The sequence below is a fragment of the Chiloscyllium punctatum genome, chromosome 38, assembly GCF_047496795.1.
Source record: "Chiloscyllium punctatum isolate Juve2018m chromosome 38, sChiPun1.3, whole genome shotgun sequence".
Classification (NCBI taxonomy): domain Eukaryota; kingdom Metazoa; phylum Chordata; class Chondrichthyes; order Orectolobiformes; family Hemiscylliidae; genus Chiloscyllium; species Chiloscyllium punctatum.
In genome coordinates this window covers 9,169,859-9,188,997 of record NC_092776.1, presented here as the reverse complement: position 1 = coordinate 9,188,997, position 19,139 = coordinate 9,169,859, and the positions used below count along the sequence as shown (strand labels likewise).

At 43.9% G+C, this 19,139-nt stretch overlaps 1 protein-coding gene across 2 annotated transcripts in view; it reads right to left on the bottom strand.

Moving 5' to 3' along the window:
• Positions 1-891: 891 nt before the first annotated feature.
• Positions 892-19,139, bottom strand: part of LOC140463701 (spondin-2-like) — a 33,090-nt gene continuing 14,842 nt past the window's right edge. Inside the window, exons 4-5 of one of the 2 annotated variants that reach the window (XM_072558048.1) lie at positions 5,604-6,008; positions 892-1,060 (exon numbers count right to left, since the gene is read on the bottom strand). In XM_072558048.1, the coding sequence (XP_072414149.1) occupies positions 942-1,060; positions 5,604-6,008 (524 nt within the window). In that variant the 3' untranslated portion in view covers positions 892-941. Of the gene's footprint in view, positions 1,061-3,935; positions 4,042-5,603; positions 6,009-19,139 lie in introns of those variants that run through there. The other variant, XM_072558049.1, reaches the window with a different exon arrangement.

Genomic DNA, 19,139 nt, shown 5'->3' with positions numbered 1-19,139 from the left:
CATGTTCAAGTCCCACCTGCTCCAGAGGTGTGCAATAGCAGGTTGATATTGAAAAAAATCCAGAGGGGTGTTTGAAATGCAGTGATAGTGGCACCTTATCTCTGGGCCAGGAAGCCTGGGTTCAAGTGCCACCTGCTCCAGAGGTATGTCGTTACCAATCTGAACAGGTTGATTAGGAAAATATCTAAACCTTACCTCTGACTGATCTAACCTCAGCACCATGGCCTCAATCCTATCAAACATTTATGTGACAGCTTCTCAACCTGCTCAGCAAAACTATGCCATGAGAGTAAAATCTCACGGATCATCTATACAATGTGTCCGGTGCCAATGTCTCTGATTTTGCCATGTGCTCCTCAGTTCTCATTTAAGCAACATCACATAAGAACATAAGAATCAGGAGCAGGAGTAGGCCATCTGGCATGTTGAGTCTGCTCCACCATTTAATAAGATCATGACTGATGTTTTCGTGGACTCATTTCCACTTACCTGCCTGCTCACCATAACCCTTAATTCCTTCACTGTTCAAAAATCTATCTAAATTCACCTTAAAAACATTCAACGAGGTAGCCTCAACTATTTCACTGGGCAGGGATTTCCACAGATTCACAACCCTCTGGGTGAAGAAGTTCCTCCTCAACTCAGTTCTAAATCTGTTTCCCCTTATTTTGAGGTTAAACTCCTGAGTTCTAGTTTCAGTGGAAACAACCCTCCCCCCACTTCTATCTTATCTATTCTCTTCATAATTTTGTATATTTCTGTAAGATCCTCCTCATTCTTCTAAATTCCAATGTGTATAGTCCCATTCGACTCAGTCTCTCCTCATAAGCTAATATATAATCAGATTCTACATCAATGCTTTATAAACAATTTTATTCCTTTCAGCTACAAAGTTAATCATAACCAACATGGGATCTGGTGATTGAAGAGTGGGATGCTTCTTATCCACCCTCTTCTGATGTTGTAATTGAGTTGAAAGGCTGGTCACTGGAAGCATTTTGCAATGCTAGCATACTCTCATTGAATGGTGCTCCAGCCTTGGAGATCCACCTGCTTTCATCTGTAGGGTGAGAGAAAGAAATATAAACTGAATCAAGTGTCAGGTAAGCTGAGCTAACTTTAAGGCAAATGGTGGTGTAATGGAAATAGTGTTTACCAGATAATCCAAAGAATCAAGCTAATGGTGTGGTGACTGGGTTCAAAGCTCAACATTGTAACTGCGGTGAATTTGAATTTGGTTACATTAATTTGGAAAATAAAGCCAGTCAGTAGTAATGATGACCATCACAGCTATCATTGATTGTTGTTAAAAAGTCCATCTGGCTTGCTAATGCTATCCTCTAGGAAAGCTAGCTTAAATGTGATCAAGGATAGTCAGCATGGTTTTGTGAAGGGCAGGTCGTGCCTCACAAACCTTATTGAATTTTTTGAGAAGGTGACCAAGGAAGTGGACGAGGGTAAAGCAGTAGACATGGTGTATATGGATTTTAGCAAGGCATTCGATAAGGTACCCCATGGCAGGCTAATGCAAAAACTACGGAGGTATGGCATTGAGGGTGCATTAGAGGTTTGGATTAGGAATTGGCTGGCTGGAAGGAGACAGAGGGTAGTAGTTGATGGTATAGGTTCATCTTGGAGCGCAGTTACTAACGGTGTTCCACAAGGATCTGTTTTGGGACCATTGCTGTTTGTCATTTTTATAAATGACCTGGAGGAGGGGCTTGAAGGCTGGGTGAGCAAGTTTGCGGATGACACGAAAGTCGGTGGAGTTGTGGACAGCGAAGAAGGATGTGGCAGGTTACAGCGAGATATAGATAAGTTGCAGAGCTGGGCAGTAAGGGGGCAAATGGAATTCAATGTAGCTAAGTGTGAAGTCATTCACTTTGGTAGGAGTAACAAGAAGATGGATTACTGGGCTAATGGTAGACTACTTGGTCGTGTGGATGAGCAGAGGGATCTTGGTGTCCATGTACACAGATCTTTGAAAGTTGCCACCCAGGTAAATAGTGCTGTGAAGAAGGCTTATGGTGTACTGGGCTTTATTGGTAGAGGAATTGAGTTCCGGAGTCCTGAGGTCATGTTGCAGTTGTATAAGACTCTGGTGCGGCCTCATCTGGAGTATTGTGTGCAGTTTTGGTCGCCATACTATAGGAAGGATGTGGAGGCATTGGAACGAGTGCAGAGGAGGTTTACCAGGATGTTGCCTGGCATGGTAGGAAGATCATATGAGGAAAGGCTGAGGCACTTGGGGCTTTTCTCATTGGAGAAAAGAAGGTTTAGGGGAGATTTGATAGAGGTGTACAAGATGATTAGGGGTTTAGATAGGGTTGACAGTGAGAACCTTTTTCCGCTAATGAAGTCAGTTACTAGGGGACACAGCTTTAAATTAAGGGGTGGTAGGTATAGGACAGATGTTAGGGGTAGATTTTTTACTCAGCGGGTTGTGAGTTCATGGAATGCCCTGCCAGTAGCAGTGGTGGACTCTCCCTCTTTATGGTCATTTAAGTGGGCATTGGACAAGCATATGGAGGTTATTGGGGTAGTGTAGGTTAGGTAGGCTTCGGTCGGCACAACATGGAGGGCCGAAGGGCCTGTACTGCACTGTATTTTTCTATGTTCTATGTTCTATGTTCTAAATGTGACTCTCAACTGTTCAAGGGCAATTAGTGATGGACAACCCATGACAACAATTCAAGTACCTCATGAATTTTTTTTTCAAAACCCCAAAGCGATAAACAACTCTGAAATACTGACTTCCAGTTATTGGTTTTCATGTTGAAAGTACTGACGAGTTTGGAACTGCAGAATTAATGAGGGGAAAGGTTCCTATCAGGTAATTGGTTTGAATGTGATAGGTAATGGGTGGCTGACTGAGTAATAGTCATGGTCAAAGTTATCCCTCTAGTGTGCTCTATACATCCATTTCACTTGTGAATAATTAAACAAATAAGCCTGCTTGAGATAATCAAATGCTGTTAGTATTTGGTATGCGGTGTAAAATTTGCAACATGTTGCACCCTCTGAAAATGGACTTATATCTGTCAACAGAAATTTCCTCAGCCATTTTTGAGATGATAGATGAGTTCAGAGGCATTAAGAATTGCAATTTACCAGGGTAAAAAATTATTTCCTACAATCATTGAATACAGCACAGAAGAGGTAGCCTATATGGTCAGCCAGCTTTTACTCAGCATAATCCAACCATCCTACTCCCCTGTTCTTTTCTCAAATCTTGTGACTTTTTCTATTTTCATTATTTACCTAAGTTCCTTTGTAGGCTACTATTAAATATATTTGTGTCAAAGTCCTTGAGCTCACTCCCAAACAGTTCTATGAGTGTACCAATGCCACGTTGACTGTACTGGTTTAAGAAGGTAACTAACTGCCACCTTCTTCAGAGCAGTTAGGGATGGACAACAAAAGCTGGCCTAGCTAACTAACCCCACATCATGAGAAAGCATTTAAAACATGCTTCCACAGCTAGGTGACATGGTGGCTCAGTGGTTAAGACCAGTGCCTTGTAGTGCTAGGGACCTGAGTTTGATTCTACGTTGATTCTCCTGCTCCTTGGATGTTACCTGACCTGCTGCACTTTTCCAGCAACACATTTTTCAGCTCTGATCTCCAGCATCTGCAGTCCTCACTTTCTTCTATCTTTGGGAGGTTTACACATTCTCTCTTGCCTGTGTGGGTTTCCTCATACAATCCAAAGGTGTGCTGGATTAGCCGTGCTAATTTATCCATGGTGTCTCAGAATGTTTAGGTTAGGTGGGTTGGCCTTGGGAGTTGCAGGGTTATAGAAATTGGGTGGGATGCTGTTTGGAGGATTGGTGTGGATTTGATAGGCTGGATAGCTGTCTTCCACATTGTAGGGATTCTAGCCCAGCAGCCATTGCACTGTAACTCCTCACCGCGTGTTACATAAACAATACTTCCCTCATCTGCCTTTTCAGATGCTGATAAATTCACTGTGCATTTTTACCAGTTGGAGTCTTTCAGATTCATCGATACTTTTCTTGAGACTTTTAGTTTTGAGTATTGCTGAAAGAATAAGCACATTTTGTCAAAACGTTTTGTTCTGCACCCATCAGGTCAATTCACCAGTGTAAAAAGAAAACATTTATGTTGGAAGAGAAAGGAGCGTTGATAGGTTAGCAAATGAAATTTGACTATTACAAGCATTGGAGGCAGTCTAGGGAAGGTTCACAAGGTTGATCCTGGGTGTGGAGGGACGGGTGAATAGGTTGGGCTTGTACTGATTTGAATTTAGAAGGATGAAAGGTGATGTTATTGAAGCATACAATATTATTCAGAGGCTTGATAGAGTAGGTGCAGAGAAGTTGTTTTCCCTTGTGGTAGAGTCTAGGACCAGAGAACATAATCTCAGAATAAGTGGTTGCTAATTTATGACAAAGATGAGGAGATTTGTTTTCTCTCAAAGGGAAGTGAATCTGCAGAATTTTTTACTGCAGAAGGCTACTGAGGTTGGATGTTAAGGCTGAGGTGGTTTTGTAATCAGTAAGACAATCAAGCAGATAGGAAACAAGCAGGAAAGTAGAGTTGAGGATTATCAATGGCCTGCTTCTGCTTTTAAGTCTTGTTACATTGGTATTTCTTGTGAATTGATCTGATGAATGAAAGATAAAAAGCTTCAACAAAATCTGACTTTATTCCGCAATACTCAAGTTTTGTATTTCTGAACAACTACTTTCAATTCTTTTTGTGTTTGATTAACATTTAGTTCCTAAATTGTAAATTGTCTAGATCAGTGGTCAACACTGGAAAAGGGAAATGTTTATGGAAAACTATATTTCGCATCCATTGCTCAATAGGTTAATATATTTCCTAATATGGAATCATAAGGCTGAAAAATAGAGTCTTCCTGTTTCAATCTTCATCCTTGATGAATGAGCCAACCACAATTACTGTGTGCTAATCGGCTGCCTCAGATTCCTGTGCCCCTTTGCTCTTCAGTGATCTCTGTTGAAAGTGCAATTGTACAGATATCAGATGAGGAAAAATTCAGTACTGGCTGAACACTTCAGTGATCTAATAACTCATGGGCAAAACCTGCACATGGAGGATGGTTATTTGGCCAATGTTGATGAAACTGGTAAAATTAGAATGTAGTTGGACAGTAGACATGGTATGTAATGTGAAGAGGGAAATAGTAAATTTCGACATGGCAGCTGTGGCTCAGGAGGTTGCACCCTCACTTTTGATTCAGAAGTTTGAGAGTTCCAAATCTACTCCAGAGTCTTGAGCGCAAAACTTAGACTGACACTCACGTGCAGCACAAAGGGAGTATGAGACAGTCAGAGATGTTGTCTCTCAGTTGTGACATTAAATTAAGCCCCTATCTGCCCTCTCAGATAGATGTAATTGATGGGGGAATAAAGCCTCTCAACTAACATCAATAGAACAGATTATATGCTTTTTATTGTAATGCTGTTTCTGCAACTTGTTGTGTAAATTGGTAGGATTGGCTAACTCCTCACAGGTTTGGGGATTGAACCTTCTGATGTGCTCATGCCTATATTAGTTGTCCTGGTGGCAGGTACAAGAACAAAAAGCTCCAAGAAAGAAGAGAAATGATAACTTACTTATGATTTTCAGAAACTGTTCACTTTCTTGGACTTGCCTATCAACAGGATGAGATGATGCTATGACATTGTCTGTTTCGTTGTGTAGTGACTGCGGTTCTTCCAGTGAGTTGGAGCCCGCGCTTTCATTCAGGTTTGTCTCCAGGTATGACATTGCAGTTCCTTCTGCTGGCTCTGAAACAGTGATGTTGCTATCTGCCACTTGAGTCTGACAAGGAGATTCCTTGCATTCTTCCTGGGTCAGCAAGCTTGGACAGGTCTCCCCATCATTGGCAGGGTGCTGTATTATGAACCGTGTCCTTTCTCGGATGCCAATCCCACAGCTGTGGCTGCACAGACCCCAGGGAGACCAGGCAGAGACTTCGCAGTCCAGAGGTGTCCTAGTTAATTTCTTTTCCTGGGAGTCTGAAGAGTAACAAAAATAAAAACATTGGGTTACTGCTACATTACAACTGCTACATTACATGATTATATTCAGTCATTACTGCTTAGTGCATGAGTGAGCATTTTGGCTTCACCTCCCAGTCAGGTGCTAATTTGTTGCCATTGAATGTTGAAATATTACCATGCTGTGTAGAATCATCTCTTAAATACCCAATCCACATAGCACAGTTTAATCCAGGTTGTTAAATATGTTGGCCATAAGTACATGTGCTCAATTGGGAATCCAAATAGGTAACTGGGTTTCAGATCAAATAAAAAACAAGTAATAGACACTTCAGTCAAGTATTTAATCTCAGTATTCATTTGAATATCATTTGCATGTAAATTTTAACCTTTTTTGCATATGTAAAAAGATTAAAAATTCTGGTACTTTTTTGAATTGTTGTGGATGTTTTACATACTTGGTCACTGAATAATACAAGTGCTAATGTGAAGTTCATTTATCTATGTTGTTCGAAAGCATCTAACTTTCTCTAAGAGTGTGTTTAAAATGTTGCATGATGCTAAAAGAGAGTCACGGCAGCTTTACATGCCTTTTTATATTGGACAGCAAGGGTTGATTTAATGCCAGTATATAAATTTTAATCCAAGGAAGAAATGGAATCCAATGCATTGGCTGTGCTCTTGTAAGTTTTGATTAATGCTGGATGTCATTTACTGGTATTATCCAACAACTGGACTGTGTCAATTGGAATAATTGGAATGGAATGGAATAATTGAGTTGATTTTCTTTATTCGGGTATATCATGAATACAGTGCACAAATGTCACAGTTCTGGGTCAAATTGCCTGCTACATTGAAACAAAAATACAAATATGTGGTAAAACTGACCAAAACTGGAATTGTATATTATATTACACCAGCTGATCACCAGTGGTATTGCTCATGCTTAATATGGGGTGTGAGGAACGTATAACAATTATCCCATTTCCTTAAGTTCCAATATTCGTACAGGCTGCTGGTCTGACTAGGTCTTGAGTTCAATCAGAGGTTAATTATTATTGTTGTTGGGTAATTCTCTCCATCATCAACAGACCTGCCTCTTCACCTCCTCCCTGCTCAACATCAAGGGCCTAAACAGCCTTTCCAGGTGAAGCAGCATTTCACCTGTACCTCCTGTAATCTGGTCTATTGCATTCTATGTACCCATTGTGGCCTACTCTACACTGGGGAAACCAAACACAGACTGGGTGACCACTTGGCAAAACACCTGTGTTCCATGCACAAGCATGACCCCTACCTTCCCATAGCTGATCATTTTAACACAGTGTCCTGCTTGCATGCCCACGTGCCTATCCTCGGCATGCTGCAATGCTCCAGTGAGTCATAGCGCAATCTGAAGAAACAATATCTCATCTTCAGAATAGGCACTTTACAACCTTAGAGTCATAGAGTCATAGAGATATACAGCATGGAAACAGACCCTTTGGTCCAATTCATCCATGCTGACAGATATCCCAACCCAATCTAGTCCCACCTTCAGATATTGTACCCACTCCCACTCCCTCCCTTTTAGCTTCACTTGTTGGATTCTCTATCATCATGTCCTCTTTCCCATCTCTCCACTCCAATGGGAGTTTCTGTTCTTTCCTGTTCGGTAGTTAGACACACCATTGTTCTGCCATTCTTACATTCCAATCACTTAATCTGCACTATGAGCAGTTTCTCTCCCCCAGCATTCAACCCCTGTGGCCCCCTGCCCCTTGCTCCCCCACTGTTGCATAAATGCTGCCCCCTCCACATCTCATGTCAGCACTGATGAAGAGTCATCTGGACTGAAAACGTTGGCTTGCTGCCTGATCCACTGTGACTTCCAGCAGTTTTTTGTCTTCAGTCACCTCAACATTAGTTCCACAATATAAAGGTGTAAGTGGAAATCAGGTTGGGTGGGATCAGAGAGCTTAGGATCTGGGAATAAAGTTGAGAAGAGAGCAGACTATCCATCTTAATCAGGTAGATTTAAAATTGATTTATACTTGTATGGCATTATTAGAATTGTTACTGATTTTATGTTGAAAGGTTAAAGTATAGTGGCATAGCAACACATAGGGCCAACGTGGGGTGGGGGGTTGAGGTAGGGCACGTGAATATTTACTCCTAGCTGTGGCTTCCCAAAAAGGTCAAATGTCCAGTCTCCAAGGGATAAAGCCTAAATATTAGAGCCAGGACTTCAGAGAATAGTTTGCAAATCTTCCAGAAAAAAGAATAGTGGATCCATTTGGAACTCTATTCCATGAACATCAGTTAATGCTAGGTCAGATGTTAATTCCCTACATCCCTAAATTTGAAATTGATGGATTTTTGTTAACCACCAGTATTGGGGATATTGAGTAAAGGTTGGTGTCTGGAGTTAGGTCACAAATCAATTATGATCTTACTGAATGCGGCAGTAACAGGCTATTACAGTTAAACGGGCCACTCCTGTTCCTATGCTCCTATGTCAAGACTGTGTGTGAGCAGATTGATAAAACACTTGCCCATCCGTTTCTCACGGGATGCTTAAGGTGGCGAACCTAATATAAATCAGAGAATGGGGACTTAAAAAAGAAATCGTTTGGTTCTCCTGGAGGTTGTTGCTGGTGGATTAATTGCCTGCTGAGGCTGTTTGCTGATAACCTTGTGTTAATGTATTGGTTTATGCATGTTGTCTGATAATCCCTGGGTTTAGACAGCCCACCATTAGTGGTGCAGTACAAATACTAGTACAACAGAAAGCATGTAAGGCTGCCCAACATCAAGGAAGAGATAAGAGTTGTCAGTGGGAATAAGTGCTTGTTTTTTGGTGATTTTTTTGTACTCATCATTTTTCAGATGTTAAGAATGAAAAGACAATTACACTCCTTTTTGCACTGTGTGGAATGGGACATGGTCAGGCATTAGAATTAGTGACCTTTTCATAAATATACCTAATAGACAGTGTCTCATACATCACTGTAACCATCCCTGACTCAGCAGAGGTTTGGCATGGCGGTATACAGTCAGGATAGAATTTCCCTTAGAGTCCTCAAACATTGACATTAGATCTCAAATAGAAATGGAAGGTAGAAGGAAGAGTAGGCCATTTGACTCCTTGACCCAATATGATTATGGCTGATTATCGCTTACTACCCAAATCCTGCCCTCCCCCCAAATCCATTCATCCCTTTAGCCACAAGAGCTATATCTACCTCCTTGTTGAAAATACATAATGTTTTGGCCTCAACCACTTTCTGTGATAGCGAATTCCACAGGCATTATTGATGCTGAATATTTCTCTACATTGGCAACTGCTGACCTTCTCTCATTGCCACTAGTTCCTCAGCATAAGGAAGTAAATGGGGATTCAACAGACACAAAGTCTCAAGCCAAACATGGGAAAGGAAACCACCTGCTGATTATGATCTATTGCCCCTCTTAGCTTAGGAATCACTACCCGTGCATGCCTCTTAACTGTCCTCTGGGAAATTAGGGATGAGCAATAAATGCTAGCCTAGCCAGCAGTGCCCTCTTCCAATGAACTTTTTAAAAATTGTATAAAGCATTGAGGATAGCAAATACAGAATGTATTCTGGATGAGGAACTTCAGAGTCCATTGCCAAGAGTGACTCAATGGTGCCACTCATTGAATGAGTTGACTAAGTCCTAAAGGACATAATTACTAAACCTGATTTGTGGCAGATGATGAGGGAGCCCACATGAGGAAAAAGCTTTCTTTGATTTCATCCTGATCAATCTATATATGTCATCAGTGCATCCATCTGGTAGGATTCTATGATTCTATGACTGACTATCACGCAATCCTTTTGGAGACAAGTTTCATCTTCATAGTGAGGGTACCATTCTCCATGTAGTGTGGCACCACCACTATGCTTTTTCAAGTAGATTCCAAGTGGATCTAGTAACGTAAAACTGGGTATCAAATGGATTCAACAACAGCAGAACTGTACTCAATCATAACCTGTAACCTCATGTCCTGGCATACCCTCCACTTCACTATTGCCAGTTAACTAGAAGAAATACACCCTGGTTTGGTGAAGGACAGCATGCAAGGAAAGCACCAGGGATAGCTAAAGATGAGGTGAAGTTACAGGACTACTTGCATGCCAAACATTGAGGGAGCATGCAATAAGCAAAGCTAGGTGATCCAATAACAAATGAATCAAATCTAGGTTTTGTGATCCTGCCATATCCCACTGTAAATTGCAGGAACTTTAGCACTGACATCTACTGGCAATGTGGGAAGTTGCCCAGGTTGTCCTTTACACAAGTAAGGAAAAATCCTATCCGGCCAATTTTACCATACCATCGATCTACTCTTAATCATTGTGAAAGTGATGGAAGTTGAGTGATAGGGATGTCGAACAACAATTACTCAGCAATAACATGCCCAGTTTGGGTTCTGCCAGAGCCACTCAGCTCCTGACCTCATTACAGCCTTGGTCCAGACATGAACAAAAGAGTGGGAATCCACAGGTCAGGTGAAAGTTACAGCTCTTGACATCAAGAACGGATTTGACTGCTAAGGAGCCCAAGCAAAACTAAAGCCAACAGGAATTGGAGGAAAACTGCACTGGCCGAAGTCATACCTGGCACAAAGGAAGATAGTCATGATTGTTGGAGGTCAGATTTCTCAGTCCCATGACATCACTCAGGAGTTCAACAGGGGAGTGTCTTAAGCCCAACTAATTAGGTTTCAGCTGCTTCAAAATGAGATGTGGGGAGGTCATAGCATCCAGAGATGTGCAGGCTAGGTGGATTAGGCATGGAAAATGTAGGGTTACGGGAATGGAGAGAGGAGTGGGTTGGGGTGGAATGCTCTTCAGAGAGTTAGCATGGACTCAATGGGCCAAATGGCCTATGTCCACCATGTAGGAATTCTATGATTCATATGTGGGGATCAAGGTTTATGTAAAGATTTGTAGCTCAGATGCCAGTTGCCATGGTTATGGGTATGTTCACCAAAGTGGGAAGTTGGTTTGCAGATGATTTCTAGTAGACATCCTCAGTGCTGTGGAGCCTCCTGTGAAGCACTGCTGTGCTATGTCTTCTGGAATTAATTTGGCTTCATTCCTGCTGCTTCCGGTTGCTGGTTCTAGTTGTTTGTTGCGGTGGTCAGTATATTGGGTCTAGGTCAATGTGTTTATTGATGGATCTGCGGATTAGTGCCATGCTTCTAGAAATTCTCTGGTTGTCCTCTGTTTGGATTGTCCTATTATTGTTGTGTTGTCCAATCAATAAACACATTGCAATAGGGTCTAGGCCAGTGAACAACTCGAAACTGGCAACTGGAAGCAGTGGAACGAAACCAAATAAATTCCAACTGACACACTAGAGCAGTGCTTCACAGGAGGCTCCACAACACTGAGAATGTGACCTAGAAAGGGGACAAAACATCTCCAAACCAACTTCCCAGCTTGGCGAACGTACTCACAATATATGTGGGGATGTTTACTGATGATTTTTCTGCACAGTTTGTAAATCCTCAGATATCGAAGCAACCTGAATCCTAATGCAGAACTCAGCTGATCAGTGTCAATCAACATTTACACCATACTAGTTTCAAATCATGGCTATCTCCACCAAGAGAGAGAGAATCTAACCATCTCCCATTTTCAATGGTATTACCATTGCTAAATCTCCAACTATCAACATTCTGGGGACTACCACTAACCAGAAACTGAATTGGATCACCATATCAATACTGTGACTGCAAGGGAGGATCAGAGACTGGGAAACTTGCAGCAAGTAATTCATCTTCTGTCCACTAACTACATTTCCAACACAGCCCTGACCTGTGCTAGCCTGGATGAGTTCAACTCCAACAACCTTCTAGAGGCCAGGCACCATTCAGCTCAAAGTAGCTTGCTTGATTAGCACCCTATAGACCACCTTAAACATTCACTTCCTCCACCAATGACACATATCATCATCATTGGGGTCCCTCACTGACGAGGATGACTCTCAGGGTGAGTTTGTTGGAGGTTACACAGACCAATGAGGCTACCCCAGGCTCTGTTACACTGGGGGGGCAGGTGGTGGTCACGGAAAGGGGTGGGTGGGGCAAGGATGTGACAGCACCTTCCTTTCTCTGTTTTCCCCCAGCTCCTGCTTTTTCCGGACAGCTACTCTCCAGACGCTGTACGCCTTCCCAAATGCACCTCCCCGACTTTGGACGGTCTTGGTCTAGTGATTCCTAGGTGTCTGTGGGAATGCTGCACTTCCCCAGTAAGACCCTGAGGGTAGCATTGAAGCACTTCCTCTATTCACTTGGGGCTCACCTGGTGTTTCACAGCTGGGAGTAGAGACAGTGGCAACAGTGAATCAATCATATAACTGTTATGACACAGGAGAAGAGTGTGGTGCTGGAAAAGCACAGCTGGTCAGGCAGCATCCGAGAAACAGGAGAATCAATGTTTCAGGCATAAGCTTTCCATCAGGAGTCAGCGTCGATTCTCCTGCTCCTCGGACGCTGCCTGACCGGCGGTGCTTTTCCAGCTTTACACTCTTCAACTCTAATCTCCAGCATCTGCAGTCCTCACTTTCTCCTAGATGACACAGGAGGAGACTACTTGATCCATTTTGTCCATGCTGGATGAGACAGTGCATGCCATCCACAAGATACATTACAACTCACAAAGACTCCTTCCATATCACATTCAAAACAACCTAGAGGGACAGAGGCAGCAGACTAATGGGAACAATGGGACCTGTAAGTTCTCCCCAGGTGACACTCCATGCTGACTGGAACTGTATCACAGATCCTTAACACTCACTGGGTGAAAATTCTGAAATTCCCTTCCTTTCATCACTGTGGCTACCCTTACACCCTAAGCACTGCAGCTCGCCATCTCCAGGGCAATTAAGAATGGTCAATAGCATCTATGTCCTCTTAACAATTTTTTAAAAAATTCTTAATGATTGCCTTGAAATCTCTAGGAATTAAAGATTAGAGGAGGTTACAGCATAGTGGTTCGATCACTAGACTTTTAATCCAGAAACTCAACAAATGTTCTGGGACCCAGGTTTGAATCCTGCCACAGCAGATGGTGGAAATTGTATTCAATTAAAAGAAATCTGGAATTTAGAATCTACTGGTGACCTTGGAACTATTGTCATTTGTTGAGAAAACTCATCTGGTTCACCAATGTCCTTCAGAGAAGGAAATCTGCCATCCTCAGCTGGTCTGGCCTACATGCGACTCCAGACCCACAGCAATGCAGTTGACTCTCAACAGGCTTCTGAAATGGCGCAGCAAGCCATTCAGTTGTATCAATAGCTACAAAATCTCAACAAAGAAATGAAACCACATGGATCACGTGGCATCGACCCAGGCATCGAAAATGACAATGGCAGAAACAGCCCTGTCAACCCTGCAGGATCCTCCTCACTAACATCTGGGGGCTAGTGCCAAAACTCACACTCCCCCCGTTCCAACCACAACCTCAACATCAAACCAGCAGACAAGGGAGGCGCTGTGATAGTTTGGCGCACCGACCTCTACACCCCTGAAGCCAGACATCAACTCACAGACAACTCCTCCGACTGCCCCCTCGATCATGACCTCACCACCCATCACCAAACTATTATCTTCCAGACCATCCACAACTTCGTCACCTCAGGTGATCTCCCACTAACAGCCTCCAACCTCATAGTCCGGGAATCCTGCACCGCCTGGTTCTACCTCTTACCCAAAATTCACAAGCCTGACTGCCCTGGTTGACCCATCGTCTCAGCCTGCTCCTGCCCCACCGAACGTATCGCTGCATACCTTGACACCGTCCTGTCCCCCTTGGTCCAGGATCTCCCCACATCTATTCGAGACACCACCCAAGCCCTCCACCTCCTCCATGACTTTCAGGACCCTGACTCCCAATGCCTCATCTTAACCATGGATATCCAACCCTGTACACATCCATCCGCCATGATGAAGGCCATCAAGCCCACAGTTTCTTCCACTCCCGCCAACCCAATCAGTACCCTTCCATCAACACACTCATTCAACTGGCTGAGCAATTTTTCCTTTGAATCCTCCCACTTTCTCCAGACCACAAGGGTAGCCATTGGCACCCACATGGGCCCCAGCTATGCTTTCCCCTTCATCAGGTAGATGGAACAGTCCATCTTCCACAGCTACAATGGCACCATTCCCTGCCTTTTCCTCGCTTATTCAATTGGCACCACCTCATGCTTCCATGAGGAGGTTGAACAGTTCATCAACTTCATGAACACCTTTCACCCTGACCTCAAGTTCAGCTGCACCATCTTGGGCACTGCCCTCCCCTTCCTGGACCTCCCCAGCTCCATTTCTGGCAACCGACTCAACATGAACATCTACTTCTAATCCACCGACTCCCACAGCTACCTGGGCTACACGTCCTCCCACCCTACCTCTTGTAAAAATGCTATCCCTTACTCCCAATTCCTCCACCTCCTCTGCATCTGCTCCCAGGGGGACCAATTCTACAACAGAACATCCCAGATGGCCTCCTTCATCAAGTATTACAATTTCCCCTCCCACATGGTCAATGATGCCCTCCAGTGCATATCCTCCACTTCATGCACCTCCGCCCTTGATCGTCACCTGCTACCACACCAACCTCCAGATACAATGCATCATCCTCTGTCATTTCTGCCGCCTACAAACAGACCCCACCACAAGAGATATATTTCCCTCCCCACTCCTATCAGTGTTCTGGAGAGATCACTCCCTGCATGACTCCCTTGTTAGGTACATGCCCCCCACCAACCTACTCTCCACTCCCGGCACCTTCCCCTGCCACCACATGAAGTGCAAAACCTGTGCCCACACATCCCTCCTCACCACCATCCAAGGCCCCAAAGGATCCTTCCATATCCAACAGAGATTTACCTGTACCTCCACACACCTCATCTACTGTGTCTGTTGCTCTCGATATGGCCTCCTCTACACTGGGGAGACAGGGCGCCAACTTGCAAAATTGCAAAATGTTTCAGAGAACATTTCTGGCACACACGCACTAAACAACCTAATCGCCCTGTGGCCGAACACTTCAACTCCCCCTCCTACTCCCCCAAGGACATTAAAGTCCTGGGTTTCCTCCAACACCAGATTCTAGCCACCCAACGCCTGGAGGAAGAACGCTTCATCTTATATCTTAGGACCCTCCGACCACATGGGATCAATGTCAATTTCACCAATTTCCTGATCTCCCCTTCCCCCACCTTACCCCAGATCCAACCCTCCAACTCGGCATTCCCCTCTTGAACTGTCCTACCTGTCCTGTCTGTCCATTTTCCTTCCCACCTATCAGCTCCACCCTCCTCTCCGACCTACCACCATCACCCCTAACCTTCATCCACCTATCGCATTCCCAGCTACCTTTCCCCTAACCCCACTCCCCGATTTATCTCTCAGCCTCCGTTGGCCTCCCCCAGAATCCTAATGAAGAGCTTAAGCTTGAAATGTTGATTCTCCAGTCCTCAGATGGTGCCTGACTGGCTGTGCTTTTCCAGCACCACATGTTTTGACTCTGATCTCCAGCATCTGCAGTCCTCACTTTCTCCCTGTCTCACAGACTTGCCAAGCAATAGCGTGACATAGTTATACTCACAGAGTCATACCTGACAGACTATACTGCAGACACATCCTCACTATCTCTTGATAGGCTCTGTCCCACTGGCTGGGTAGACCCAGCAGAGGTGGCAGCACATGGGATACAGTCAATAGGGAGTTGCCTTGTGAGTCCTCCATATTGACTCCGTACCCCATGAATTCTTATTGCTTCAGGTTAAACACGGACAAGGAAAGCTCCTACTTATTACCTTACACCATCCTCCCTGGGCTGACGAATCAGTACTCCTCCACGTTGATCAACATTTGGAGGAGCACTGAGGGTAGCAAGGGCAAAAAATGTATTCTAGGTGGGGGATTTCAATGTCCACCACCAAACGTGGTTCAACAGCAACACTACTGACTGAGCTGGTCATGTCCTAAAGGATATAACTGCAATCCTGGGTCTGTGGCAGGTTGAGATAATCAACAAGAGGGAGAGGCATACTTGACTTCATCCCCATCAATCTGCCAGTTGCAGATGCATCTATCCTTGACAGTATAGGTAAGAGTCACTACTGTGCAGTCATGCAAGTAATGGAGCTGAAGTCCAGCCTTCACATCGAGAATATCCTACATGATGTCATGTGGCACAATCACCATGTTAAATGGGACAGACTTCAACCAGAATCAAGACCGGGCATCTAGGCACTACAAGCCATCAACTGCAGCAGAATTGGACTCCAGAACAATCTGCAATCTCATGGCTTGGCATATCCCCCACTCAACCATTACCATCAAGCCAAGGGATCATCTCTGGTTCAATGAAGAGTGCAGGTGGATATTATTTCTTTTTATTCATTCACAGGATGAGGGCATCAGTGGCTGGGCCAGCATTTATTGCCCATCCCAAAGATTAGTTAAAGGTCAACCACATTGGGTCTGGAGTCACATGTGGGTCAGACCAGGTAAGGATGGCAGTTTCCTTCCTAAAGGCCATGAGTGAACCAAATGGGTTTTTCCAACAATCAACAATGGATTCATGGTTATCATTTCACTCTTATTTCAGATTTTTATTGAATTAATTTGCCTCAGCAGGATCTGAACATGGGTCCCCAGAACATTACCTGGGTCTCTGGATTAACAGTCCAGTGATAATACCACTAGGCCATCACCTTCCCCAGCCAGGAGCAGCACCAGACAAACCTGAAAATGAGGTGTCGACCTAGTGAAGTTACCAAACAGGACTACTTGCATGTCAAACAGCATAAGCAGCCACATGGCCTCTTTCTGCTCTGTAGGGACTCTTTAATTCTATGATTCAAGTGATAGACAGGGAACTAAGCAATCCCACAATCACGGATCAGATCTAAGCTCTGCAGTCCTGCTACATCCAGTCGTGAATGATGGTGGGCAATTGAATGACTCAGTGGAGGAGGAGGCTCCACAAATATTCCCATCATCAATGATGGAAGAGGCCAACACATCAGTGCAAAAAATAAGACTGATGCATTCACGGCAATCTTCAGCCAGAAGTGCCAAGTAGATGATCCATCTCGACTTCTTCCAATGGTGCCTGGCATTACAGATACCAGTCATCAGCTAATTCCACATGATATCAAGAGATAGTTGGAGACACTGGATACTGCAAAGAGTTTGGGCCCTGACAACGTTCAGTTAATAGTACGGAAGGTTTGTGGTCCAGAACTTGCCCTAGCCAAGCTGTTCCAGTACAGTTACAACACTGGCGTCTATCTGACAATGTGGAAAATTGTCCAGGTATATCCCATGCACAAAAAGCAGACAAACCCAATAATATTGTTGTAATCACCAGAGGCCTCTCCAGGGCCCAACATGTTGTCTCAGTTGTTAGCACTGCTGCCTCATAGTGCTAGGAACCTGGGTTTGACTCCAACCAGTTTGACTGTCTGTTTGGAATTTGCATGCTCAGCATATCTGTCTGGAATTCTTAAATTGAATTTATTGTCATGTGTACTGAGGCATAGTGAAAAGCTTTGTCTTGTGAGCAATACAGGCAGATCACAGAGTTAAATAGCATAGATAGTGAATAATAGGTAAACAGCAGCAAAAACAAAAACACAGGTACAGGCAAATGCTAAGTAAGCTGGCTATGAGCATCAGAGGAGCTTCAAACCTGTGAGTTTAGATAAAATGTAGTCATTAGTATTTTTTAAAAGTATGCTACTAAGTTTAAAGAGTGTAGAACGATTGTAGGAAATAGGAAACTTAGATCTGCATGCAAGAGCTCGCAAGGAGTTGACCATTTATGACGCCATCTTGCGTCCAAGCTGCCAGGTACTCTGGTTTCCTCCCACAATCCAAAGATGTGCAGGTTTGTCTGTAGTGTCCATGGATGTTTAGGATAAGTGGTTCCTTTGGAGATAGGATTGGGACTGGTAGGGATGCTCTTCAGCGGGTCACTGCAGACATGATGGGCTGAATGGCCTCTTTTCTCACTGTGAGGATTCTATTATGATTCAAACAAATAATTCACAGCAGCAGGCCCTCTTCTCCTCAGTGCCCGTTGAACAAGTTGCAAATGTGGGTGTTGTAGATTGACTGAAATGGCATTTGGGGACCTATTTGTGACATCTTAAAAAGAAATTAGGGCCAGAATCAGATGGGCAGTTCTCACAAGCAAATTTAAATCTTTCTTTCAATAATGGGAACAGGGACCACACAAGTGTTAACAGAACAGTAAGGCAACTGACCCCAAATTAAGGACTTTGCTGCCAAATAAACACCAGGTGAAGGGAACCAAATTTGAGCCCAGAGTCACTTGTCAAATTTCTAGTCATGTAACTCTTCCTAATGGCCCCTGCTCATCCTGATAAAAATGGAAGAGTCAAATTTGAATTCCTGGCCCTCCTGCCACAGAAATTTACCTTATGGGAGTCTGCTACCGGAACTAGTCATGACTGTCTCCCGTGGAAGGTACAAGCCTGGATTTCTGAGGTCAGCCCCTTGGTTTATGTAATTGTCAACCAGGGCAGGGCTTATACACTTAATGATAAGGTCCTAGGAGTAGTTGCTGAAAGAAGAGATCTTGGATTGCAGGTTCATAGTTCCTTGGAACTAGAGTCGCAGGTAGATAGGATAGTGAAGAAGGCATTTGCTCTGCTTTCCTTTATTGATCAGAGCATTGAGTATAGGATTTCGGAGGTCATGTTACAGCTGTACAAGACATTTGTTAGGCCACTGTTGGAATAATGTGTGCAATGCTGGTCTCCCTCCTATAAAAAGGATGAAAAGGTTCAGAAAAGATTTACAAGGATGTTGCCAAGGTTGGAAGGGTTGAGCTATAGGGAGAGGCTGAAAAGGCTGGGGCTGTTTTCCTTGGAGCATCAGAGGCTGAGGAGTGACCTTATTGAGGTTTATGAAATCATGAGGGGCGTAGATAGGGTAAATAGACAAGGTCTTTTCCCTGGGGTCGGGGAGTCCAGAACTAGAGGGCATAGGTTTAGGATGAGAGGGGAAAGATATAAAAGGGACCTAAGGGGCAACTTTTTCACACAGAAGTGGTACATGTAGGGAATGAGCTGCCAGAGGAAGTGGTGGCAGTT